Here is a 27970-nt window from a genome sequence, read left to right on the forward strand (position 1 = left end):
CACAAAGGTGGGTTTGTCTTTAATATAATTTTTTTTTTTCCTTATATGACAAAAAAAAGCAACAAGAAGAAGAAGAAATTGCCTCTGTTAATATAACTGTTCCATTAAAACTCTCTCTTTCTCGCTTTCCCCCGTGGTCTCCCTCGCCCCGCTCTAATGGGTGGGTCTGTGCACGGCTCTGCCGCTGGGTCTCGACCGGCTCCTGGGGCTCCTCTTGTATAGCCTGCGCTGGTAGTTGGAGGCTGTGGAAGAGGGAGGGGAAGAAAAGGCACCTTGTTAGCGGGAGCTGGGACAGAGACACCGCTTGTCCCGTCCCCTGGCTCCCTGGGCAAACACGGGCCCCGGCGCCAGCCTGCCTGCCCACGCACAATGGGCCCTTCTCTCACTTCTGCATCTGGGGTTTGCGTCTCCCAGGGATGAAGGTGCCCCGTGCCTACGGGGAGCCTAGGCAGGAATGTTGTCTCTGTAGGTGCTCATCCTGTCCCTTCCCTGTGCCCGTCTGGGAGGGCAGCTCTGTGAATGGGGTGGGCGTAGGGACCACGTCCCCATCTCGCCTGCTGCCGTCCCAGTCCCCCCCCCGGTCCCCTGGGATGGGGAGGGAAATATCCATCAGTGGTGGGATGTGCTCAGGGCACGGGAGGGGAAACGGTCCCATCTGGCTGGCAGGGAGAAGGTTTCTGCCTGATCTTTGCTGCCAGTCTCCCTGGAAGCTGGTACTGCTCCGGTGTGCTAATTGCAGGAGGGTTTTGATAGAAGCAGCAAAAGCTGTCTGGGAACAGCCTATGTCTCTCGATCACTGGTGGTCCATGCTGGGAGCAGCCTGCAGCTCTCTGGGTGCACGGCAGAGCCAAGAGAATCAGTGGCTTGGTCTGCACTTCATGGCTGCTCTTGGACACCTCCTCCATTCCTCCTCCTTCCACCTCCTCTCTGGGGTGGAGGTTTGTCCCGTCAGCTCATATCAACATTCCCTGGCTGCGGGACTGTTGCTTTAGCTGGAATTGCCCAGCTGGACCAGAACCTGGCAAGGAGGCCACTGGACAGATGTGACTTGGTTGAAGCCGATGAAATTATTGGGAAGCTGAAGGCAAGCAGGGATGGGACAGGGGTGTAGGCAGGGATGAGAGTGGGCTGGGCCACCAGTGGGAGAGGGCTGGAGGCCTTCAGCTGGAGAAGTGTCAGGAGCCCAGCCCCATTCCTTGGCTTATCTCTGCCACAGGGCTTCTGTCCGTTCCCAGAGCAGAGGAATGCCAAGGATGGGCTCAGGGCGACCACAGCTCCTCCTCTTATTCTCTCTGCTGATACTGGTAGTGCCAAAGCTCACCCTTTTAGAAGCTTTTTTTATTTTTTTCCCCTTTCTATGCGTTGCCTGGGCCCTTGGTAAGCTCCTTGCTACCCTTTCCTGGCTCTGCAGCTGCCCCTACCCTGCCTAGGTGGAAGGCCCCACAGAGCAGGAATTGCCCCTCCAGACAGCCCCTGTGGTCCACACCTGCCCAGACACCAGCTCCCATGGCCACATCATGGGGGAGCTTTCAACAAGTCCAGGGGATCAGGATGTCCCCTTCTGGCAGAGAGCTAATCTGTCCCCTAAGACGATGCCCCCCTCGTTCCCAGCTCCTTCTCCCAGCTGCAGGGTGCACCAGCCCTCGTTTGAGGGGCGAGGGGCGGACGTACGGTTTGTGCAGGATATCCGTGGCTCCTCCCACTGCCCGTTGGGCTGGCAGCGGATCGTGGGCACGTGGCGCTGGATGTAACCTTGGTTGCACTGGTACCGCACCATGGAGTTGATTTCATAGCGGTCCTTCTTCCGACCAAAGGTCCTGGCGTTCTCCACCACAGGGGGGTCCCCGCAGGCCACTGCAGGAGGGAGGCAGAGAGATGGAGAGCTTCAAGAGTCCTGCCTGGCTGAGAGGGCAGCTCACACCTGAGCAGCTCACCCCCAAGTAGCCCCTGCCTCAGTCCACAAAATTTAGGGGCAGGGGGAGATGAAAATTCTGTGATGGGCCTTGAAATTCAGCAGCAGCTTCTGCCTCAGGGCTCCATTCCTGCCTCCTGGAAAGCCCTTGGGCAACCTCTATTGCTAACTCCTTCCACCTCTTTGACCACCCTTTGCAGTGACAAAACCCTTGTTCACATGCACTGTGGGCTCCACTCCAGCCCCACCGCTGCTGCCTGAGCCCCCCGTCCCTGCTGGAGTGGCACAGGGTGCTGACCTGTTCCTTTCTTGCAGGTGAAAGGGAGGTGATAGTTGCAGGGAACATCGTTCCATTCGCCTCGCTCGTGCCAGATCATCACAACACAGTCCTCGCCCGCCGTGAAGAAGTTATCGGGCTGGTTGGGCCGCCAGTTCTCGAGTTGCTGCCAAGAGAAGAAAGCCCCTCGTGTAAGGCTGAGCCCTCCCTTCTCCTCCTCTCTTCTTCATCCTCGCTGCTGCCTCGCCCATGCACCTCACCAGAAGGGAGCAGGGGTTGCCAGCACTACTGCTACAGCAGTTATTTCTGCTGCGATGGTGCCCGGGAGCCTCGCTGACCAGCTTTACTAGAGGCTTGGAAAAACCATGAGCCCTGCAAAGCTTAGGGCTGCCTTCACTCAGTGGCCAAGGCCAAGCACTCAGCATATAATTTACGGGGCTGTGCCCACCCCAGGGAGTCCCTTTCCCCCCGAGAGGCAGTGCCCACAGGCTCACCAGGGGGTGCCCGTCGGACCAGCGGAAGTCGTTCTCCACGGCTCTGTCACTGAGGCCGATCCACTGGTAGTCCTGTGCGTGGCCTGGGAGAGCCAGAGGAGGAGAGAAGAGTGGGTCATGGTCCCAGTACGCCTTGCTGGAAGCATTTCTTTGCTGTCTCAGCCATCTCTGGCCCTGGAGCCTCTGAGTCATTTGGCTCCTTCCCAGTCACTACCCCCTGATATCCTTTTTCCCCCTGCATCTTGCTTGTCCACCTCCCTCCCAACTCCCAACTCAGCATGCCATGAGCATGGATCAACCCATTATTTTCCATTAGGAAATGTCTGAGCACTGGTGAGGGAAATTGTGGGTTTTATGTCATTTTGAATAAATCTGCCCATAGACTCAGAGCCCAGCAGATGGGGTCCTGCACAGACTGCCCTCAGCACTCACTGTTCACGAATTCTTGCTCCTCTGGGGTGATGATACTGCTCAGGTGGGCTTGATGTTGTCGGCATCTGTTCTCTGCATCCATCCAAGTCTCCCTCTCTTCAAAGTGCCTGTAGCAGTGGCCCTGGAACTTGGTCCATCCTTCCTCACAGTTTTCCAAATCTGAAACACACAAAGGAGGGATGAAAAGAAGTTGGTACCTGAGTCTGGAAGGCTTCTGACTCACCTCTTAGCAGCTCGTTTTCTCATGGCATGGGACAACACATGGTCACTTCCACTAAAATGCAAACCCTGATCTGTGGGAAATCCCAGTGAAAATTGTCAGAAGGCATCCAAGACATACGCAGAGAGGGGATCCTGTGTTGAAGATCCTGTGTTTGCAGTGATGTGACCAGCGCTGCTAGAAAACTTGAGTGATATAAACTTATTTATGAGCAATTCAATCTCTGTATCATGACTCTGTTTTTGAGGAACTAATCAAGCAAGAACACCTGTCTTCCCACTCCTGCTGGCCTGCAGAGTTTTCTTGCTTTGGAAAGAAACTCTAAATCCTGAATCCAGATGCCCAGAATCAAGACATAGGCATTGAAAATGAAAGAGGGGAGGAGGGCCCAGGTTCAAGTGGTTGCGTTGCTTGCTGTGGTTATGGGTATCTGGAGGAGAAACAAGTCCACCAAGATGGGAGAAAAGAGATGGAGGCAGGAACTTACCATGGTAGAGAGAGAAAAAGAAATCTCAAGAAGAAAGCTTGGAAGCTCCTAAAGAAGTACAAAAAGTTTTCAAGTTTTCAGGACATTTTTTTACCATCTAAGAAACACTCAAGAGTTGAAACCTTTAATTAAAAAAAACCCCCATGAAACCATGGCTGGGGCGGGGACCAGAGGCCAATGGTGAAACCACCAGAAAAGACCAGCTCTTGTGCAATGCAACACCATACAACTGCTCCATGTGACCAAAGGACACAGAAAATGAAATGTGTTTAATCCCAGCCTTCCAGATGGCTGATCTACCACCCTTTCTCAGGCACTTGCTGCTCTTGGAGGGCTTTCAGGAGTCCTCATGCCTCTCTCCCTTTCCAGTAAGTTTTTCTGCACTCAGTTTCTTTCTTCTTTTTTAAACTTGGTGTGCCAAAGCGCTTGTCACCTTCAATCACACAAATTGCTCCTAATCCACACTTCTGGTTTTCTTCCAGCTGGATTGCAGAAGCCTTATAGATGTTGGAAGAATTAGTAGTTAGCTGAAGCATTAAAAACATTTTCTGCTTTCTTCAGCCAGTCAAATGGATTGAAGCTCTAAGGATTCATGGTCTTTGCAGGGAGATCACTTGCACAAGGTAAGCAGAGAACATGCTCTGTCTTTTGAAATTTAAGACTTCTTTCCAGCAGCTTGAGCACCACTCCTTGTCATCACAGCCTGAGTATGGGACAGCACATGGCACAGAACCTCAGCAGGACATTTTCTAGGAGAAAGGTCACTGTTCCTACATAGCTGTTCTTGCTTAAACCAGGACAGACAGCAATCTTCTTGGAAAAGAATGATGAAAATATTGTTCCCTGGTAGGGACACTGTCGTGGTAACAAGAAGGACTGACAATGTGCACAGACAGCACCTATGGTATCCTGCTGTTCTTGGAGACCAACAGAAAGGAGGGTCTGCCTCATGGGAATAATGAAGATTTACATTTTCCACAGGGTTTGGGGTGCTGGCTTCCTCTTGCATCTCCCAGGCTATGGCCCTGAGGCATCACGAGCCCAGAAATCAGAGAAGAGGGGAAATCCATTCTGGCTTGGACCAAACAGGATCGTAAGCAGCCACAGGGTAGAAGAAAAAAACAGAGGTGTTCAACAGCAGGTAGCAGGGATGGGTAAATCAAGAGCTATTACTATGCAAAAATATACTTCACAGAGGGTTTTAAACCCACTGGTTTTGCCTGGGAAGAAAACACCCCCAGCAGGACCCCAGCAGGACCTCCAGGGTGGTCGTCGGCGAAGAGGAGGGCAGTGGCAGGTAAAGGAGGGATGGGCAACGATCGCTTTCTTCCAAAATAAAAGGTTTTAATAACATGAAAATAACAAACAAAAACACCTGAGGCAGGCACTGAAACAGCACCCACCCCAGGGGGAGAAGTGAAAGAGCATGTGGCCTTGGGGCCAGGGGTTTTTAACAGGTTGGTAGGTGGGTTTACAAAGGCATTGTCCTGTAAGGACACCTGGATGGGTTACCTACAGGTCAGGGGTCCAGTGGGTGTTAGGGCATTGGTCTTGTGGTGGCTAAACCAACCACAACCTGGGAAAGGTGGAAAATTCTGGATGTGCGCCCCTGTCTGGGGACAAAGAGGCAACAGAAACCTCTGTCTCCAGGAGGTGCACTGCAACAAAGAGCTGATCAGGCTGCATTAGGAAAGGGATGTTAAGACTGTACAATTCCTGCCCAGACACTTCAATGATCCTGAGCCACCTTCTTCTGGTCTACTCCATATGTTTGTATTGGAAGCAGAAACAGAGATGCAGAGAAAGGGGAGGAGAAAATCTGATATATGTTACTATTACTTGTGCTGAAGTGAAAACAGCACAATCTTATTTCTCTTTTGTTTGACCAAGGCAGGAAAGCTTCCCCTCAGCTAAGCTCATAAAGCTTTGGACTTTGTTCAGCTTTAAGAAAAAAACCACAACTCTTTTTCTTTCCTTATAGAAACAAAGAGAAGTATTAGTGCAGGTCAGGGTACCTAATTTTGATGACAAAATAGGTCACCTCACGTTTGCTCAAAGATACACATTCCCTGCTGATTTTGCCACAGGAAGCCATGTTGAAGAGATGGCAAAAAAGTCACTCTGTGTCACATTGGTGGAGATTCCTGGAGTGAACGAGGCTTCTCTCAGCAGCATCTTCACAGAAAGAAACACAATATTTTTTCATGGCTCAGTTGAAACATCTTTCCATGAAACTCCAGTCTAGCAGAGAAAGTTTGCCTGGGGTGAAGATGTAGTCAAGATGTTTCCCTACTGTTACAGATGAACAGAAAGACTCTTGAGCCAAAGAGACAGCGACTTCTGTGATCAACATTGTTATGACCTGTATGGAGCTTCACTAGAGAAACTTAAAGAAAGCTGAAGAAGGTACTAGAAGCTCCTGCTTAGGAGGAAGGACACGGTGCTGTGATGAACAAACTAATCAGAATACGCAAGCAAAAGTCTCAAAGCTTTTCCCTAGTGTGTTTTAAGCCGCTGTTAGGGGTTAGGTTATTGAGATGAGGGCAGGACTGATGGCAGCACTTGGGGTGAGCTTTTTTGAGGGGAAGGGTGGGGAGAAGGTAGTGCAGCAGTTAGTAAGATTAGCTGAAGCCAGGTAGGCCGTACCGATCTCACACAGGTCCCCTCCGTAGCTGGGAAGGCATAAGCATTTGAAAGAGTCGATGCCATCAACGCAGGTAGCTCCATTCAGACAGGGGCTTGAGTGGCACTCATCAGTGTCTGCAAGAAATCAAGGGCTTCCATTAGGGCTCTGGGCAGACAACTCCACCGACAGGAGAACTTGTTTTCTTGCTTGTTTAGAAGGGAGTAGCTGTTGTTTTGGGGGCACTTGGAAGTTGCTAGGGTTTTATTTTAACACATGCTGCCACTGCTGCTGCTGGAAGAATGAAGGCAAGTGACCTAACCCACCCTACAAGGAAGACATTGGTTTTCTGTCACTTGATGGTCGAACACCACTCAGAAGGTATCAGTGCAAGCTCAGCACGATGTATCCAGTACACACCACTCAGTGTCTTTGACAGCTGTGGTAATTATTCCTTGTCTGCTCTCTCTGCCTGATGCATCGAACATGCAAACTTGTGTCTGTCTCCACCAGCTATGGGTCTACAAGGAAGAACGTGGATTTCTCACAAGTGAAGGAAACATCCTGAAATAGATCTCTATCTCCTAACTGTCATTCCTTGTTGACAGTGTTTGCTACTAGCTTCCTCCTAACCATAATTTAATTAAATTCTGAGGCAAGAAATCTCAGTGAAGATGAAGAAAGCTTAGAGGAGAAAAGAAGTGCATTCAAAGATGGTTCAGAGACCCTCAGCTTTCTACTTTTGAAGATCTTACGCCTAGCTATGGATGCCTCTTCCTTGGTGAAGAATACTGGAGTGCAGTGCCATTTTCTCCAGAACTGTCCCCACTATGCACTATCTTACTTGTGATGAGGATGGAAGAAGCTGGTATGTCTTTTCCAGTTGTGGATTCCATCTTGGTGGAGGAAACTAATCTTAGTTTCCCATCTAGATAGAACAGCCCTTAAGATCCTTTTTGCTTTTCTGAAGGTGAAAAGAGAAGTCAGTATGGGAAGAGTTTGGCCCACAAACTCTCCAATGTTTTTCAGCTTGCTAATTAGCACAAGCCTGGGTAGGTAAAGGCCACCATTTGGTAGCACCTCTGTCCCCTGCCATCTTGGGACAGAAGGAGGGAAGCATAGAGGCTCTGAAAAAGGCCATAGGGAGCCACTTTGTATCGATATATCGTAAAATCCAGCGAGTGCTGGAAGCAAAAGCTCTTCTCCCAGTACCTCTCCAAACTGAGCCTTAGTTCTACTTATTGAGCTTTGGAATCAGAAGAAGAGTCATTCAGAATGGAAAGATTCAGAGACGTTCAATCCAGAAACAAGGAGGAAGACTAGGGAAGAAAGTGGGAGCACATCCTTGCAGGTTAGGTTAAGTGATGACTGGTTAGATCCTCGTGCGAGACAACGTTTCTCTTTCACACTCAGAAGGAATGTAAGGCTTTGAAAGTGCTGACTAACACTCCATGCTCTTCTGGTGGACGAGAGGGGTTAGTGAGAAAACATTCAAAGATGATTAGCGTGTTGGCTATGGAAACACCAGAGCAGGGCAGAACAAGCGACTCCCCAAGATCTGTGTTCATCTTCTAACTGGAGTATATTTGGTTGGATATTGTCTCCCTGCAGAACTGTGGCCCAGCTTCTCATAGAAAACCATACCCCACGTGGCTGTCTCGTCACTCAGTGGCCACAGTCTGATAGGTCATCTAAAAGTTGATGTGTTCTGTAACATGGTGGTGACGAAATTTCTTTCTGACCTCGGATGGTAAATCAGTTCCTGCTTTGGAGCATGAAGATTGTAATCTTTATTCTAGGCTGTATCACTGCGAGCAATGCAATCATTCCTCAGATGGCTGATGAACCTCTCACTCCAGTTTTGCAGTTCTTCTCTGGCAGAAGGATTTTTTTCCTCTGGATTGCCCTTCTAAGTACTCATGAATGCTTTCTGGATTTCTTTGTTCACTGTTACATGAAGAGAATTCCTGTTTCCATGACACTAATAAATACTTCGAGACTTTCCAGAACAAAATAGGGGTCACAGGCCTAGTAGAAGAACTTGGCTGACTATTGCTTATTAGTCTTACTTGGAGGTCCTAGAAGATAGCATAAAGGAAAATGAGGTGTCCTGAGGGATGGTTACAAGTCTAGAGGCCCCTTGGGCTTCTCAACAGCAGTGGCAACAGAAGTTTGTGTTGATTCCAGTGGGCTCAAGTGAGGAAAGGTTCTCCTTTATCCATCCAGCTCTACAGAGTGGAAAGCACACTGCAGAAGTGGGAACAAAGCACATATGAGAGCTAAATCAGAACATTTAGCAGGGAGTAACGAGTCTTCAGCTGTCTTCGGCCTTGTGGACTAAAATTTGGTATGTCCAAGATCTCTTCTGAGATGCAGGAGATTCTGAGAGTTGCCATCCCAGATCGTGCAGTAGGAGGGAGCTGACACACGCATGGAAAGGCATTGACACAAATTCCCAGCTGGGAAATAACACTGGAGCAGAGTTTCCTTTTACAGAGATCGTATATAATATGATTGCACATATTATATATGCTGTAAAAACAAATCTCTGCAAACAATATATATGTTATGTATCTCTCCATACATATACATATTTTTATACATGACACACAGAGAAAGGGTGTGAACTTGTAGGTAGCATTGAAAAAACAGACAACAAACACAAGTGAGACACAGACAGGTTTTCTTCCCCAAAGTGTGCTACAAACAGCTGGAGAGAGCATGTTTTAAACATGATGATCACAAATATCAAACTCCCCCTTCAGCCCTTTGAGCTGTTAGGGCACTGATCCTGTCTCCATTTTGGATGGAGAATCACCTCACCAAGCTGGTCTCAGGAAACTCAAAAATCCACTGGGTTGGAAGAAGCGTTGCTGATTCCGGTCCTCCCAGAAAAACAGGGTTTTGGAGGTCTTTTAGAAAAGTAAGTTCCAAATGGTACAGTTGACACTGATGTTGCCTCTGAGAACCCTGGCAAGTCGTTTTGTGGGTGCCCCTAGGATATTGTCTCTAAGCCATAGGATTTATGGGATGTGAGAGCTCCAGTAAAAAAAAAAATAATAAAAATTCCCATCTGTCATGCAAAGCTTGGCTATTTTATTTGTAAGTTTTTATATCCCGTGAGTGTGCCCACTTCCCCAGAGCTCAGAGCCTGATGAGGTCAGTAAATCACTGTACCCCTCTCCAGGCAGCTGAGGAGCCTGTGGCCTGGAGGGTGTGCCAGCTCTGCTCAGCATGGAGCGACCACCCGTGGCCACAGCACCGGCTGCTGGCTGCCTTGACACTCAGGGATCTTACACAGATGTCAGCTCTTTATTTGCTTGGGTGAGCAGTCATTCAGAAAGGCAGCTCTGCTTTGAGATGCAGCTCAGATGCTTACCAACCAACAAGAAGACACGACCGCTGCTGTTGCTACCCGGCACGAAAAAAGGACAAGCGGTGTGCCATGGGATGCAGAACAGAGGCAGCCCTCACCTTCCAGAGCCTCAGAGTTAAAACAGGGCAGAAAATGCCTTGAATATTCCCGTGCCAAGAATAGGAAGCCCATTTAGAACTTATTATTAACTCACCTCTTGAGGATAATGCAAAATTATTAGCTCTTTAGAAGACGATTCATACTGCAGCTAATATTGGCCAGAAATTACAAAAGATTATTCAAATCTGTCATCACAACAGTTTCTATTTTTTGTCACTGACAGGACCCAAGGTCTAATGTCTAGATTTTTCTTCTTCTTCTTTTTTTTTTCTTTTTTTTTTTTAAATACAAGAATTAAAACAAAATATCCAATGTAAACAGAGTTTTGCATCTGGAAGATGTAAACTGTTGGCTGCAGAAAGCCAGGGGAGTTACACAGCTGCAATGCAAACTTAGAATTTGTTTCACCATTTTCTTCCTAAGATTTCTTTTACTTTGCCAGTTACATAATATATTTAGCCAGCACTACTTTTTTTGGTGCAACTAAACGCAACATAAGTATTCTCCCAATGCCTTCAAAACCAATTTGCTGTACTAGATCATGGAAATTCAAAGAGAAATCCTTTAGAAATAAAAGAGAAAGGGGTTGGTGCTGGTTTTGCTCAGAAAGCAAATGGCAGGCAAAAGTGAACACACAGTGTCAGTGGTGAGAAGGAAATGCTTTTAAAATCCTGCCTCCCAAGCTAAGAAGACAATACTAGCAGCAGTGTGAACACTTTTTAAAACAATACAATCTGTGCATTTCTCTTAATGGCAGCCTGTGTGGAAAACAAGCAAGAACACCCATTAAACAAGGTCAGCTTTGTGCTTAAAACATCTGCTGAGGAGAAGCAGATTGTGAACAGAGTGGATGCAACCACCCAAACCCCATACAAACTGTACAGTTCTCCTGGAGCTGTGAGCAACCAGTTTAGGAATATACCCTAGAATTTAAAGACCTGGTTTTGTTCTGCAGAGAGGAAAAGGTAAGGCAGAAAAGCAAGGCATGTTCAGGATGTCCAACAGTCCCTGTTTTGCCCCTCATCCTTTCTTTACAGGCCTCCTTGTAAATGCAATTATCCAAACAGGGACTCAGAGACCAGCTAGATAATTATATAGTAGATATTGAGGAAAAAAAAATCCAGGTACAAATTAGTTTTTCTTTCAAGAGACTCCTGGGAAGTTTGAAGTGCCAGTCTAATAGTTCAGACAGTAAGAAAAACATTGGAGCAATTGTAGGGTGACTCCTACAAGAAAAGAAGGAATAGGAGAAAAAAGTTCTCTTACATTTTAAGTAAAATGCTAGCATCAAACATTGTACAGTCAGCTAGTGATGTATGATGTGCAATTAAGCCATTAAAATAATTAACTGCAATAATTAAACCAAAGCCTCCATGCAGGAGAAGGGGCAGATGTTGCTACAGCTTTAAAAAGATATAGTTATTTAGAGAACAGTAGGTTTCCAGGAGGACCTGTTGATCTGCTGAGACCTTTGATTTATCCAACAGTCTCAGGACACTTGGACATCTCTGCCTACAAAATATCATGTGTAAACTGACTTGTCTATAACACTAGTGCACACTGTAGGTTGCCTCTTCAGAAAAAGGTTTTAATTAAACAAAGAAACTTCTGATAAAAAATAGACAATATATCCAGGAGAAATCTTGTCAGCCACAGATAGTCTGTGCCTTTGCTTGTCTCTCAGTTGGGACTTGTACCTGTATCTCCTTGAGAGCACACTTTTCATTCTGCATTATGTGAAACATTATGAATCAGGTGAGTGTTTTCTGTTTCTGGAGTTTTTTTCTTCTGGGCTGATCTTCTCTGGACCAACAAAACTTGAACTTTAGTGCAAAAAGAATGAGGAAAGCCCATCAAGGCCTTTCCTCATTTGGGTTCTAACCTTCAGCTGTGTCAGGACCATAGGCAGCAGGCTTCATGAAGTTGTTTCACCAGAGGCTAGCAAAACTTAACATAAATAGCTGCCATTTCATCACATTTCTCATTTTCCCCCCAGCTTGAGTGAAGTTTTTAAGTCATTGACTGGCCAGAGTGCTCCAAACCACAGCCTTTCATTGAAGTGCCAGAGTGCTTTTTTCAGCTAATAATTATTTGTCTTCAAATGTTACCAGAAGCGAAAGACCCGCTGAGCTGGCAAAACTCTGGGTGAAGAAGCCAAGCCTATGGACAATTCTTCAAGCTTGTGGGGTTCCTGTCCTCACTGAAGAATCAAACTGCTGACTAAAGACTTGTGCATGTGTAGCCTTCAATTTGGCTAAACACTAAAAAATACTGGCACTCCAAGCGTTAATCTTCAGTCTTCTTGTGCTTCTGGCTCTAGCTTTTAGAGAGAAGGAGAGGCTAGAGCAGAGCAGAAAAATATCACTATTCTCAAATCATGCCACTAAAAAGATGGCTGGATATAACTGGAATCCTTCAATGACAGGAGAAGAGGACAACAGCTGCATGCCTCCGTGTTCCTCACTCTAAGCTCCTTCTGTAATCTGAATTAGCTTCACCCATGCTTTAATGGTAGCCAAAATTATTTGCACTTAGTGGGCTTCCATTATATCCTAGAAACTCTGAGCACAGCACAAGACACAGATATTAGAGCTGATCTTTTTGCAAAAGCTAGATTTCAAGAACGTGAAGCTTTGGGTAAAAAGGCAGCTGCAACACAGGAAACAGCATTTTGGTTTCCAGCCTATGTTCCTTCTTGTAGGCTTTCCATGTTCACAATCCCCAGAGCCCTGTAAAGAGTAGCGACCCAAAAAAGGAGATCTGTGACTATTTTTCCATTTTCTCTTTCTTCATTTGTCATCACTTTGCTCTAATTCTCTAGAAAAAGTTCACCTTGTTCCAGGGATGTTGCAAGTTCATGGTCAACACACTTTCTTACCACCTGGATGATTTTCATTCAGATACTGATCAAGATTGCATTTAACCCTAGAGGCACACTGTAGTAAAGTAGTTTACCAATAAGAAGAGAAGTTTTACCCTAGAATATCTTCCCTGGTGCCAGCACCAGGGACACATGTGCACTGAAGCTCATCTCTAGTTTATAAAGAGTGTACAACTGACCTTCATACAGTTGTCCCTTACCTCTCCCTGTTACTTGCTAAGAGCCCCCAGCTGCTACATCATCATCTCTGTGACTTGCAAATACACAACATTTCAATTTCAGAACATTTTTCAAGCTTCTTCACACATGAGCTGCCGAACACATGGTTTTCTTTCAGAATACTTCACAAGAATGTTGGCTAACAAATGCTCCAAAGAATCTGGCAATTGCCTTGTGGGTAATTTATAAAAAGAAAAAGCAGTGAAATAAAACCATATTTTGAGGCCAATTAATTTTTTTCCTGCCCCACTGGCTGCTCTGCTTCCTTTCCCTCAGCCCTCCCTTTCCTGGGTTGTTTTTGCCTCCAAGCTGGGATGTGGCAGTGGGTATGGCCCAAAAGCAGAGCTCGGTAGGTGTGCAAGGAAGGCGTTGGGGTGCATGACTCCTGCAGCACCCTGCCAAGCCCTGGATGCCGTGCCAGGCTGGAGTGGTGTGGTGGGAATGACCCAGCTGACGTGCTCTCACCCACTCCTGTGCCCAGACAGAGAGGACCTCAATGTGTTATGAACAGGACTGAACAAAGGTTTGTGATTGCCTGTTTTCTGAGAGGCAGAGAAGTGAAGCAGAAGGAAATGTAGTGACTCATTTGAAACACTTTGGGGATGGAAATGATAGAAACCAGGCTGAGCTTCACAAAGCCCTGCACTTACAGACCCTTACTGAGTCTGACGCAACCGACACTGAATGGTGTGAATTAGCCCCAAAAGAAGCAGCTCAGGTGGTAAGGTGGGAAGGGGGTGGAAGTAATATTACTTTTGCTAGGAGGAACTGAGCAAATTTCTTCGCACATACATTTTGTACCATAATTAAGCGTTATGTCCTACCTCAACATGTGGCCCATTGAGAACTGAGCATATGTAGGACACCTTCATACAACAGCACAACCATTGAGGGTTTTCAAACAGGGCCTGTCCCCAGGAGCCTGCTCCTGACTGTAGCAAGGAATGACCACGGCCAGGAATGTCGCAGGAGATCCTGTGTTACTGGGACTGGGCTCCTCCCTTGGCCAAGAGGCAGCCACCAGCAAGCACAACCATGTCTCATCTCATTTTCTTCTCACTGCAGTGTCCTCATGCCTCCATGGCATGTGAATGCTGCTTGGGGGATGCTCGACAGAGAGCCAGCAGAGGATTTTCACCATAAATGGTTACTCAGATTTAAATATTGTGTCTATTTATACTTGGCAGCAAGGGCTCCTACCCAAGACAGAGTGCTAAAATGCCAAAAGAGGGCAGGGCGGAAGGGAAGGCATTTATCAGAAGGGCTGACAAAAGGTAGTGGTGCCCATTCTAGCTGCAGAGAGCAGAGGGCAGCCACCTCTGTGCCAGAGGGATCAGAGCAGCTTGCCCCATGCAAACATGGGTGCAGATGATGCTGGGAGCAGTGAGCTTTGTCCCCAGCTGCCTTGCTTTGCCTCTTCTCCTTTGGCACTGCAGAGCTGCTGATGGCAAACCTCCTGCTCCAGAACGAGTGCTATGAAACGCTGGGGGACGCAGGCAGCAAGTCAACACAGCACAGAAAGACAAACCAAACAGGACAGAGAATTGCAGCCCATCTTATCCAAATTCTCAGGTGCATCCACTAGCCAGAGAGGAAGTCTCTGCCAAGTGGAGCTGCCCTTGCTCTTGTTTCCGTGTGAGAAGAAAAAAAAATGTTGTTTTCTCTAGATTATAGCAATGGATTAGAGCAATTTCAGAGGGGATGTGAATGCCCTGGGGTTTTCCCCAGCTGTATCACACCCAGGGACCTGGCTGCAGTGGCTCTCAGTGACCATTCCCAGAATACTCTTTTTCAAGCTCCCACCTCCAGCAGCCACAGAGGGTGAGCAGAGTGATGGCCTGGGTACTCCAGAGGTCACAAGAGACGATGCCTCTGTCATGTTCCTAGCAGGTGCCAACCCCACTGGGCTGCTCATCATGACTGGGGTGCAGCCATGCCCACCAAGAACAATTCAGAGAAGCACCTTCTGCAGTGGTGCAGTGGGGGAAGACCAGATATGCATCTTCTGGTGCTTCCCTTGAACTGATCCTCAGCTGCTCTCCCCAGGGGCATGTCATTGCCATGGGCAGGCATCAGTGAAGTCCTGGAGGCTTCTGGGGTGCAGTTATAGTGGCTGGATAACTGCATTACCTGCCCAAACACCAACGATCATTTGTTAAGACAGATGCTATTGAAAATGACCTGTGAAAACCCCCACATGCTTATGGCTTCCTACCACAATAATGTTCTCATCTGCTTCCACGTCAATTTTCTCTGCTGTAGAAACAGCAAAAAAAAAAAGAACAGCTATCCCCCCTCCCTTCCCTTCCATAGTGAGTTCCCTTCCATACAAGGAGAAGACATTGTACCTTCTGTAGTGGGTCCTAATGCATCTATTGCTTCTTGTGAAGCTTGAGGCAGGGCAGCAGTAGCGGTGGCCAGCAGATGGGGATTGTCTAGAACAACAGCTGTCTCCGTCTCTTGTCCCCACACCGTGGGAGAGGAGGGCTCTATTTCGAGCTGAGCCTCTTCAGGGTTCCTGGGTCCCCGTGTTGGTTCAACATCTGGAGTACTGGTACCAATTACAACGTCTGGGACAGAGGTTTCCCTTGAAATGCCTGCGATGGAGTGTGTCACAGCTCCAGATGTTGCGTCAGGAGTTTCCTTCTCAGGAACACCAGAGAGCTCACCAGTGGCCAAAGATGTGGCAGCTGTTTTGATGTCAGCAGCAGGCAATACAGATGCCTCTCCACGGGTGGAGTGAACTGTGGATGTTTCTGTGGCAGTCTCAGGAAATGCAGATGTCTCACCCTGGGCTTCTTGGCTGGTGGAGGTTTCTATTCTGATTTCAGGAAATGCAGAGGTTTCCCCACTTACTTCTTGAACCGTGGATGTTTCTATGCTAATTTTGGGATAAGCAGATGTTTCGCCCCTGGCTTCTTGACTTGTTGGTGTTTCTATCCTAATCTCAGGGAAGGCAGATGTTTCTCCACTTATTTCATGGGCTGTAGAAGTTTCTATGCTGATTTCAGGAAATGCAGACGTTTCACCTCGGGCTTCTTGACTTGTGGATGTTTCTATTCTGATTTCGGGGAATGCAGATGTTTCCCCACTGATTTCGTGGACTGTGGAAGTTTCTATGGTGATTTCAGGGAATGCAGATGTTTCCCCGCTTGTTTCATGGACTGTGGATGTTTCTATGCTAATTTCAGGGTATCCAGATGTTTCACCCCTGGCTTCTTGACTTGTGGATGTTTCTATTCTAATTTCAGGAAACACAGAACTTTCTCCACTAAATTCATGGACTGTGGAAGTTTCTATGCTAATTTCAGGGAATGCAGATGTTTCACCACTGATTTCATGGACTGTGGAAGTTTCTATGCTGATTTCAGGGAATGCAGATGTTTCTCCACTGGTTTCATGGACCGTGGATGCTTCTATGGTAATTTCAGGGTATCCAGATGTTTCACCCCTCGCCTCTTGACTTGTGAATGTTTCTATTCTAATTTCAGGAAATGCAGATGTTTCCCCACTGATGTCTTGACTTGTGGACGTTTCTATTCTAATTTCAGGAAATGCAGATGTTTCCCCACTGATTTCTTGTATTGTGGATGTTTCTGTGCTGCTTTCAGGAAACACAGAGGTTTCCCCACTTACTTCTTGATCTGTAGATGTTTCTATGATCATTTCAGGATAGCCAGATGTTTCACCCCTGGCTTCTTGACTTGTGGATGTTTCTATGCTAAATTCAGGAAATGCAGAGGCATCCCCACTGATTTCATGAATTGTGGATGTTTCTACACTAGTTTCAGGAAATGCAGATGTTTCCCCACTCACTTCTTGAATTGTGGATGTTTCTGTGCTAGTTTCAGGAAATGCAGATGTTTCACCACTGATTTCACAAGCTGTTGATGTTTCTATACCACTTTCTGGCAATGCAGATGTTTCCCCACTTAGTTCACCAGATGCTGAGGCCTCACCACTTGGCCCAAAACTGTAGGGATATGTGACAGCTGTTTCCCCACCCAGTTCCTGTGATACTGTTGGTCTTGTCACAACTTCTACTAAATCAGAAGTGACTAAAGTGACTTCTGGGAGCCCTGAGGTCTCTCCACTGATATCAGCCACTGTTGAAGTTTGTCCGCTTAGGTCTGTGGCTCCAGAAATGTCTCCACTGGTGTACAGGCTCCCAGATGGCTCTCCACTGAAGTCTCCTGTCCCTGAAGGAAATCCACTGGTCTCCACAGCTCCAGACCCTTCTCCAGATAGTCCTCTGTCTCCAGAAGGAAACCCACTGATTTCTATCATCCCAGATGGCCCCTCTCCCACCTCTTGTGCAACCGATGTCTGTGTCACAACCTCCACCAAGGTGGTATCCACAAGAGAGACTGTGGGAAAGCCAGAGGTGAGTCCACTTTCCTCTCCAGACAGTAGGCCACTGGTGACATCAGCTCCAGAGACTTCTCCACTGCTGTCAATCACTCCACTCGAATGTCCACTCATCTCAAGCACTCCAGAAGCACTCCCACCAAAGTCTATGTGCCCAGAAGGCTCACCACTGATGTCTAAACTCCCAGACACCGTTCCTGAAACATCCTCACCTCCTGAAGGTAATCCACTGATTTCCAAAATCTCCTTTGCTTCTGCTCCCCCAGTTGAGGGGGTTGTTGTTACTTCCTCCAAACTGGTATCTACAAAGACAATCCCTGAGGCCTCACCGCTTCCATCGATGCCAGACATAAAGCCACTTAGGTCCACCAGCCCACTGGTCTCACGTGTTCCAGACGGTTCTCCACTGACATCCAGTCCTGAGGGCAAGCCGCTGAGCTCAGGCCCTCCGGAGGGCTCCCCGCTGAGCTCGGGCACCCCAGAAGCTTCCCCACTGAGCTCAGGACCTCCAGAAGGCTCCCCGCTGAGCTCAGCTCCTGAGGGTAACCCTTGGGCTCCACCACTGATGTCCCACTCAGTGGATGGTAACCCTGACAGATCTCCTTCACCGCTGACTCCAATGGATCCTTTTCCTTCCTCTTGCCGTTCTGGAGCTGTTGTTACAACCTCCATCAGTGTGGTATCCACAAGAGAGACGGTGGGAAATCCCGAGGTGAGCCCGCTTTCCTCTCCAGATGACGTGCCACTGACTAGCTCCGTGCCAGAGATTTCTCCACTAAATCCAGAGGGCAGCCCACTGCTTTCCACTTCAGATGGCATCCCACTAATTTCTGGTATCCTCGAAGTAGACACCAATACACCTTCCTCTCCAGAAGGCAAGCCACTGATGTCAACAGTGCCAGAAGGCATGCCGCTCACGTCCCCTGAGGGTAGCCCACTTTCTCCAGGTAGAAAGCCACTGGTATGGAGATCTACAGATGGTAATCCACTTTCTCCAATCCCTGAGTGTTCTCCACTAAGTTCAAAAACTCCAGAAGTCGGTTCTCTGCTTGAATCTGTGACTCCAGGTACCCACACGGATGTTGAAGATTCACCACTGACTTGATATTCTCCAGATTCAGTCACCTCCCCCGACACTTCGCTGACAGAAGCGTTTGTACTTGTTTCTTCTGGTATTATGGTGGCTGGAGGGAAAGCAGATGGACTCACTGGAAAAGAAAGAGCAAACAAAGAGAGGAAGATAGGAAAATTATTTACTGAATTGTTTTAAAGAAGCTATTAACAATTTCCTGATTGAACTTCACCTCCAGACTGATACCTTTGGGATAAGGTCATAAAGTCCTGTGTGCTTGTAGAAATAATTTGGTCACCTCAAAATTATAAATGAACTTTGTACCTTAAACAACTATAAATTAAATATCTCTGGGAAACTGACAGAATAGATAAACTTCTGACATGGGATGATGACAACAGTGACACCAATTCCCAGGTACCAAAACCAAACTACTGCTTTCTTGGAGATAATGTGGAAGAGAAGGTGCTAGTCTGACACACTTCAGCTCTGTCCTCCTTAGAAGGCATGGCCTGGATCTTCTTCTAGCCTACCTTCTCCATCCTGGATACACAGCAACGTATTTTGTAAGGTGCTCTGGCAGTGCTGCGTGTGCTGGTCTGATGGTCATTTAGCTCAGTCCCAGACATATGTTCAATAATATACACGTGTAGCTCCTCCTGTGTGCACAGCCTCAGCCTTTGTTAATATGGTGGTAACTGTCTAGACTTAGAGGGAGTCTCCCTCAGCAAGGACACAGCACAGTTATTCTGGGAGTCTTCCAACCCTACAACACCAGCCAAGTGAGACCCAGGAGATGGGAAAGCTCTGACCCACCTGAGAGCAGCGACACGTCGGTTGGAAAGACCTCTGTCCCCCAGGCTGTCTGATTCTCAGCTTGAGTGGCAAACTCCGTCTCCACGGTCACCTCCTCCCCAGAGGGCACCCCCTCCACTCCAGGAATCACTTGGGTTGCCAGCACGTCATCAAAGAATGAGGTGACCCCCTCCTCCTCCACAGGTGGCAGAGCTGGAACAAAAAGGCATTGGACAAAGGTTTCCAGAAATTCATAGTGCAAGACAGCAGCGAAGCGCCTCACCCCGACTGGCACTGTGATGTGCCCAGCCTCCCTGGTGAAAGGCCCTTCCCCAGGGGGACTGGGCTGCACGCCCTGCGAGGGGGAAGGTACCTCTGAAGCAGAAGGCGTGGTGCCGGGACAGCGGGTGGGGAAAGCCCGTCTGGTCGGAGCGCTGGTAGATGGTTCTCACGCCGGGCGCGTCCCCCCCGTGATGGGGGACGGGAGGCTGCCGTCAGCTAGCCAGCCCGCATAGCATCTGTCCAGGCCCTGCTTCCAGGCAGCGTGGAGCTGCCCAACGGAGGCCAGCGTGGCGTTCTGGCTCTCACAGTACTGCTGAGCTTCTAGGAAGGTGAACTGCTCTGGCTTGGTCGCGAAGAACACCTCACCTGAGGGATGGGGGGGAAAGAGGCGTGAGTCCCCGCGTCCCACCCGTGCACACGCAGATGGAGGTGAGAAGCACATTTTTGCCCCACAGCTGTGCCCAGAAGGAGGAGAACATACCCCTAAGCCTGTCGACGTAGCAGTACACGTCGTAGGTCTCCGAGGCCGGGCGCATGCCGTAGGACCGCACGCCTGGAGAGTTCTCTTTGTCTCCTAGGCAGTTACTTCGGGGATTCACAATGGGATACCTGCCAAAAGAAGAAGAGAGGAGGTGACACAAGGTCAGCCTAAAGTCCCCTAAACTGAAGAACCTCAGTGTACCTGGGAGCATGACACAAATACTTCACCATTAGATGTGTTTGGACGCCCCCCTGCCCCGCCCCAGCATGACTTGGAAACACCTCCATTTAAAGCCCAGGGCAATGAATACAAACTTCCATCCACTTTTCCTACATGCCAAGGGAGCTCATGACTGTAGGATGTATACACATTAGGAAATAGGTAGAACAAGGCCACAAGGCACCATGGCCTGGAGACAGACTTAGGTCAGGAAGACTTTAGGTGCTGACGAGCAGAGCGGCGGGGCAGGCCAGAGTAAAGCCTCAATTCTGTGGCTGAATAGCCATGTTGAGAGGTATCTTCCCCAAGCCAGTATAGTTTTACCTGACTGTCTGGTCCCGCAGCCAGCCGGCGTCGCACTGGTCAAAGCCAGCCTCGTAGGCAGCCTGGAGCTGCTCGGGGGTGGCAATAACGGCGTTGTTCTCCAGGCAGGCCTGCTGGGCTTGGACGAAGGAGAAGGCGTATCTGCTGGTGGCAGCACGGTAGTGAAACACCACGCCTGGGGGGAGAGAAGCTGTGAGACAGCTGATACGGGACCCTCCCTCCACTGGGATGCGTGACCAGAAAGGGTCTATCCCAACAACGGTGCAAGGACCAGTGCCTGCCAAAAATGCTTTGAAGGAGATGCCTCATTCATTGAACTCTGCTGCCATTGAGGGTTGTGTTCTGAGGATCTCTTTAGCCCTCCTGTAGGATCTTCCACGTGGCAGTACAGAGTGTGACCACTGCAGTCCCCAGCGTCAACCAGCTGAGCCCTTCCCAGCATGTAATGGGGTGGCTCACAGCCTCCTCCTCACCACCTCTGTCCTACCACAGGGGAAGTGCTCAGCCTGTCCCTGACCCCAAACAGCCCCCCACACCTCCAGGGGCCTGAACGCCCTCTGTGATGGCAGGTGTTCAGGCTGTTTTCAGCTGAATGGTTACCTCTAGGAGAAACTGATCTTCTGGCTTCTTGCAGTCTCGGTGACTTACCGGTGGGGGAGATGGGCTGTCCAGGGAGCAGACCGACACCGGGGGCTGCCGTCGCTCTCACCAGCTGATCTTCCACTGTGAAGGCTGAGGCAGACTCTGGTCCTGGTGTGGCAGTCACCCCCACGACCTCTGCCACCGAGCTCACCTCTGCTGTTTCCGTGGTGAAGGTAGTGCCTAAGGCTATGGTGGTCACCTCTGCAGGTGCAGGCCACACCTCTGTGACATCCCCCCTGGTCACGTTCTGCTCCTCTGGGGAAGCTGCCTCTACCGTGATGCTGGTGGGGAAGAGATCGGGCAGGACGCTGAAGCCCTCATACAGCTCGGTGGTGGTGGGCGTGATGTCAATGGGCTCCAGGGTGGCGATGCTGCCACGAGCCTCCTCCTCCGTGGCATTGTGTGGCAGAGGTAACTCCACTTCAGTCTGGGTGACAGTCTGGACAGTGAAGGCGCTGCCCAGCTCCCCTCCCGTCTCATCGATGAACTGCCCGGGGACAAGGCTCTCAACGTCATCCCCTACATCAGGAGACAAAGCAGCAAGCAGAGAGCACATGGTCAGTCTGGCAGGTGATGGTGATGCCTGCACGAAGAAGCTGGGTGTTTCCTAGCTCTGAGAGAAGCAGGGAAATCAGGACGGGCTGCTGACAGAAATGGTTTTGCTTCCTCCGCTATGGCTCTGTACTACACCTCAGCGCCGGGGGCGTGTTCTCGAAGCAGGGGCAACGAGGCACTGCATGCTCCACAGCCCGTGGATGAGAGGACCTTTCCTGCTCTCCTTCCCGGGAACACCTTGCTCATACCCCAGCTCATATCCAAGTCTGCACTGACCTCTAGTGCCTGCCGCAAAGAATTTAAGGTGGCCGGGGAGAAGTAGGGGAGCTTGGGCAACCTCCACAGCAGCTCTGAACCGTGGGAGAAAGACAACTGGATCCTCACACTTGGTCCATGAACTCTCAGCATGATCATGATCTCCTTCTGCTCTGCCCAGGGGACGACTTCAGAGCAACTCACGTATCAGCATGCTAACCCAGGACACCCATCATCACCAGGACAACCAGGGCCACTTGCTGCACCAAATACATTCAAACGGCTCCTGCCTTTGCCTTCCCAAATCACTTTTCTGCTCAAGGCACATCCCTTGGTTGTAGGAGAACAGGCTTAACATGCTACTGAGCAGGTCAGCCTATAGCAAGGACGGTGGCTTAAGGAACAGCAGGTGAGGGAGGGATTTAACATCTTGGACATGCAGCAAAGCAGGTCTTGGCTTGGGAGGGATAATGAAACACTCTCAGGTTTTTCCCCTAATACTGCTTTCCCTGCTCTACTTATTTCCAATTCCATTTCCCTGCTAGTTCATTTTAGCCAGTACCTCTCAGGCTTCAAGGGATTCAAAGAATTAGGTAGAGATGTTCAGATAAGGACTAGCTGTACTCAGCAGTTTCAGATGCATACCCTGAGATAAACAGAAAGCTGTGGCCTGATGGACCAGTCGTTAGCTTGCCTGTATAACTGAATACCTCCAAGGGGTGTGGGAGGTTTTACAGGGCCTCCTGACACACTGATCAGGCATGCATCTGGACACAATAAATCTGTATCAATCTGTATCAAAACACATTTTAAAATATTGTTTTCTTAAAGATGGTAATCCTATTTGAAGTCAGAGGAGAAAGCCTCTGGCTGACCTGAACAGACCATATACCACTGTGCTTTGCCCCCTTCTTGCTGCAGAGAGAAATGTGCATTTAGAAGACAGGAGATGTAGCCAGGATGCTTTTGACTTTCTAGGTGCAATTTTACCCTATTTCTGTTTGCTAGCAACTGCTGCAGACTCTGATTTATCCCAGCATGGAAACTCAGGCACATGTCTGTACCACATCACAGCACTATACTCATCTTCAGAGTCAGACTTGTTCTCTTTTTTCTTCTCTTCTATCTCCACTATTGAAAGTCTTGTACACGAAGCACTTGAGCTCTACTCCACATCTCCAGGAGAGCTACCAAGGCTGGAAGTTGTGGGTGGACTGGAGGGAAGAGGGTTGTATCACACCCATCTCCTCAGATTCCCCTGCCCCGTACAGGTCAGGCACCTGGGCACTTTCTAGCTCTGCTACCTGAACACCAACAGAGGACCAAGTCTATTGCTAAATCAGCTTTCTCCCCACCTTTTTTTTTTCATAAAAAAAACCCTAGATGCAAGAGGTTCTCTCTGATAACTGATGTGTGGAGACAGATCGCTCAGCCCCACAGCCCTGGGGCACTCACCGCCGTAGCAGATGGCATCGTAGCGAGAGTCGGGGTGTGGGTACCCCGTCTGGTTGACGTACAGGTACACGGTCCTCACGCCCACCAGGTTCCCTCCGCAGTTGGGCCGTGCTCTGGAGATGGGGTAGCGGACGCTGCGGTCGGCCAGCCAGCCCGCGCTGCACATGTCCATGCCCTCCTTCCAGGCCAGGTACAGCTCCCCCGTGGTGGCCAGACGGGCTCCCAAACTGCGGCATTTGTCAAAAGCCTCCTGGAAGGTGAACTTCTCGGGGGCGGTGGCGTAGAAGACTTTACCTGCGATTACATCATCTGTTAGCGCAGGAATTAGTTGTAGAATTTAACCCTGATTCCCTTTCTCTCCCCTTCCCACTCCTGAGAGTCTGGGTAAGACGAAATTTCCTGTGTTTTACAGCTGTACTGTAACTCCATGTTGGTGATTGTCTGTAGAGACCAGAAGAAAGGGAGACTTACAGACCAAATACAGACTGAAGCAAAACATACCAAACCAGCTGGAGTCATGTGGCAAGAGGAAAATAAAGCACAATTTCAGTCCTGATGTGCTGACCATTTCAATGGATGCCTGCCATAAGCGTGGGTGATGGACACCTCTGAATGTGTGACCAGAGACAGGCAGGATGGCATGGACTCTGGTGGAGCTTTGACAGACTCCACCCTCTGTACTGCATTAGTCATTTGACATTAAAATTGTCCAAGGTCTAACAGAGAGACTGTAGAGTCTGGGGCCTTGCTGGGGTATGTGCTTTTCCATCTGTAACCTGCCTTTGCTTTGTATTTACTGTTGCCCAGCCTGGGCACGATCAGAGCTTTCTGCATCTAGTAAGAAGAAAAGCCCCAAATCACCTTGCATTTGCTCTGCATAGCAGTAAACATCATAAGTTTCATCTGGCTCACGGACACCGTAGGTCCTCACTCCTGGAAATTCGTCCTTGTCACCATAGCAGCGTTCCCGGGGCCAGTGGATGGGGTACCTGGGAGAGAGGGTGTGTCAGGAGTGGTGGAGCAAGAGCCTGGCAGCTGCAGCCAGGCTGTGAGGCAGCTCTGGAGCACTCTGCAGTGTCAGGTATTATGGCTTTTGCTGAGTTATAGGGAAGGGGAAGGATGATCTGGTGTCCTGCCCTCCCTCAGGTGCTCCTGAGCACAACAGGTCCCTGGGAGCACCAGCCAAAGGCATCAGTGGGGGAGTACCCAGCTCCATACAGCCGAGCCACACTCGTGCATCTTGGCAGGGCATCTGTTTTGTTCAGGGAGGATGAAGGATCAGGATCAAGCCACTGTCTACTCAGCTGTCACTGCCAGCTGAAGAGGACGGTCGTCACTCTGCTTTCTACTATAGACACCCCCCCAGCAGAAAATGACTTGCAATCCACCACCTCCATCTGTACACCAGCAATTACAACAGCTCCTGTTCAGCATCTGTTTCTCAACCATTTTCTGTTGGTGGTTTCATTACAGAAGTGCTGCCCTAATGTCCCTGCTGTGGCTTTCCTCTCCCCTCCACCGTTCATTACCTGACAGTCTGATCAGCCAGCCAGCCAGCGTCACACTGCTCGTACCCATCCTCGTAGGCAGCTTGCAGCTGCTCAGGAGTAGCAATGACAGCACTGTTCTGGATACAGGCCTGCTTTGCTTTCTCAAAGTTCAAGGTGTACCTTGTGGAGATTGCTCTGTAGTGGAATACGATGCCTGGAAAACACAATGGGCATGAGTCAGATGTCTGCTATAGAGCAGTCAAACCCTTTCCTTCCAAACAAGTTACAAGTTTAAGGAACAGATACTACATGTCAACTAGAAACAATGAAATATTTACACAGATTGTCTGTATTTGAGAATCTGAGGCCAAGGGTGGCTTGGCTCCTCCTTTCACAGGACCTTGTGGAGCACCTTGGTGACTTAGGAGAATGACTGTTCTCCCATGGTGCAGCAATAAGGGCATGGTGCTTTAAAAGCCAGTACCAGAATAATGGTGTGAACAGTGGGAGGAAACCCATCGCAGAACACAGAGCTCTGTCACCATCAGGAGGACTCAGGACTTTCCTGACACAGCTCCAGGCAGTGTTTTAAATGCACAGTTCAGAGATCAGATGGTGGGGCAGAGCAGGGGCTGTGTGGCTGTGCAGCTTTGAAAGCTGCCACCCCCCAGGCTCCTGCTCAGGACCAACAGTGCAGAGGGTTGAACATTATATGAACATCCAGGAAACAATAACCAGAGGCATATACATTAAAAATCTCCAGATCTGCTGCAAATGTATCTAAATTTTATTTTTTTTTTTGGTGAGCTGGGATCTTTGTAAAGGATGGCTATTGGTACACTCCAGTCCAGCACATGGGGGCTCTAAGGCAAGTGGAAAATCCACCAGGAGGCAACGAGGGAGCTCCCAGCCTCCACTGTCAGGTATGTACTTGGGCGTGTGAGCTGCAGGGACCTCCTGGTTAACTGTTCTAGTGGAAGCTGTCTCCCTGTCCTACACTGAAAGCAAAATCCACAGTAAAGATAAGGATTGCAGGAAACTTTTGTTATTTTATCCACATATTACTAGGATGGGTTTTGCAAGGAGATGGGGAAAGTTCTACTAGAGCAGACCAACTCTCCAGCTGAGGGCATCCCATCTCTTAAAATGTTTGGAAGAAATAGAAGGTCTTATAACAGCCCTGTTCCAACCTCACCCCTCTGAGCAATAGCTCAGTGTATCCAGTACCACCTCCTGCCAAGGATGTCGTCTCACTGTCTCCGTAACTCACCTTCTGCCAAAAGAATCATTTTTATTACCATATATTCTGCCCTGACTCATTTTACTGGTTTGTTTAGTCTGATCCTAGCCTGCTAAAATAAATGCCTGGCCCGTGGCATCTGCTCACCTACCCACTGCCTTATCATGACCCCACTGAAAGGGTTTATGCCAATGGGGAGTGCAGCATCTCCTCTGCCCTTTTTCTTCCTCCTCCCTTCTGCTCAGGCTTGGCAGCAAGATCTTGAGCTGAACGAGCAAGGGCAGGGTCTCACCTTTCACTAGGACCTCTATTGTGTCTTGTCTGTCCTCAATCCCATACATCACTTCACAGCGATAAATCCCAGTGTGGTTGGACCTCAGCGCCTTGATTTCCAGGGTGGCATCGGTGGGGATGGCAGGGTAATTGGGCAAAGAGATCACCTCCCTGTACTCGGCGTTGAGACGGATTTTCCCACCCGTGGCCACTAGCAAGACAACTTCGGTCCCGTTTGAGAGCTTGCTCCATTTGATCCGTGGGGTCAGAAGAGCACTGGTGTCCTCTTCCTCTGGGACGTTGAAGTAACACGGGATGTTCAGGGAGCTTCCCAGGACAACACGCAGGGGAGACTGCTCAGGTATCTTCACTTCCAGGCCATCACTACTGTCTGCCAGTTCCCAAACAAACACAATAACACATTTAATCCAAAGGATCCGGGGTTTCCATATGCTCCAACACCTACACCTGCCTTGCAAATCTGTACCTACGTATTCAGATGTACCCATTTTGGTCTAGCCTGATGAAAATAACTCACAGAAGGGGAAATTACAACCATGACCCTTGCGCCATGGTTGCTTTTGGGATTTGGATCAGGTGCTGGGTGTGGGAATGAAGTGGTCTAATGTGGTGTAGCTGCTGCCCGTGCTATGAAATCACACCTGATAGGGTTTAAAATGGGGAATGCTGGTAGCTCCCATTGGTTTCCCCATAAATCTGCCTTTGCCTGGTGCCCCAAACATGAGAACAGTAAGAGTCTATGGCATAGCAGTCGTCCGAATAGAGGAGCCCTGTGGGTGCACGGAGCAGATCTTGGGTACACTCATTTCTGGGGATGGGACCAGAGTGCAGCACGTGGCTCAGCCCTGCCACCCTGCACCCCGGGGCACGTACCTGAGAGCTCCCCAGAGACCGCTGCGGTGAGGACTCGCAAACACACAAACACTAATAGTAAAGTGGTCATAGTTTACCTGCAAGAAACAACACAAGGAGAAAGGATTTATGAGCTCTGCGTGTCGAGAGGGAGCAGAGCACTGTGGATGCTGCTGTGGGGCACTGCAACGCTTTCAGCCACCCCCTAAGCCTCCTACATGTGGCTGGCAGTGAGAGCCAGTCCTTGGGGATGCACGCTGCCTCAAAGTGCCTCTTGCTTCAGGAAATGAGTCCGTGAGGCAAATAAATGAGATACTCTGCTATGTACAACAGACTGAAGTGTTATTATAGATCACTTATTGCATTGCTCTGCCATTCTCTCTCTTGTGGTTCAGTCTTCCCCGTGGAGCAGAAAGACAATTTTTCGATAGATCTTCACAGGTATTATGTGTTTGCTCAAGAGGGACCATTGTATCCACTAAGCCTTGGCCTCAGAACTGGAGCTGCCCCTCATCAGCATCCCCCATCCAAGCCAGCACTGGCTTTTTGGCCAGATGGTTGGATGCATTTTGTGTACCTTAAAATACTCTGAAGAGAAATCTGCCCTCTAAATGTTGGAAAAATCA

At 49.0% G+C, this 27970-nt stretch overlaps 1 protein-coding gene across 1 annotated transcript; it reads right to left on the reverse strand.

Moving 5' to 3' along the window:
• On the reverse strand, nucleotides 1-27435 carry ACAN (aggrecan). Its single transcript, XM_008948944.1, is given in 19 exon segments — nucleotides 1-242; nucleotides 1672-1854; nucleotides 2211-2355; nucleotides 2684-2766; nucleotides 3116-3274; nucleotides 6469-6582; nucleotides 15369-16664; nucleotides 16725-18596; nucleotides 19277-19468; nucleotides 19629-19727; nucleotides 19730-19903; nucleotides 20019-20146; nucleotides 20562-20736; nucleotides 21210-21722; nucleotides 23469-23762; nucleotides 24330-24457; nucleotides 24998-25172; nucleotides 26491-26862; nucleotides 27366-27435. Coding segments are annotated over 19 exon segments (6261 nt in total). The 3' UTR covers nucleotides 1-153.
• Nucleotides 27436-27970: the final 535 nt, after the last annotated feature.

The sequence above is a fragment of the Merops nubicus genome, unplaced genomic scaffold (genome assembly GCF_000691845.1).
Source record: "Merops nubicus isolate BGI_N331 unplaced genomic scaffold, ASM69184v1 scaffold21550, whole genome shotgun sequence".
Lineage (NCBI taxonomy): Eukaryota > Metazoa > Chordata > Aves > Coraciiformes > Meropidae > Merops > Merops nubicus.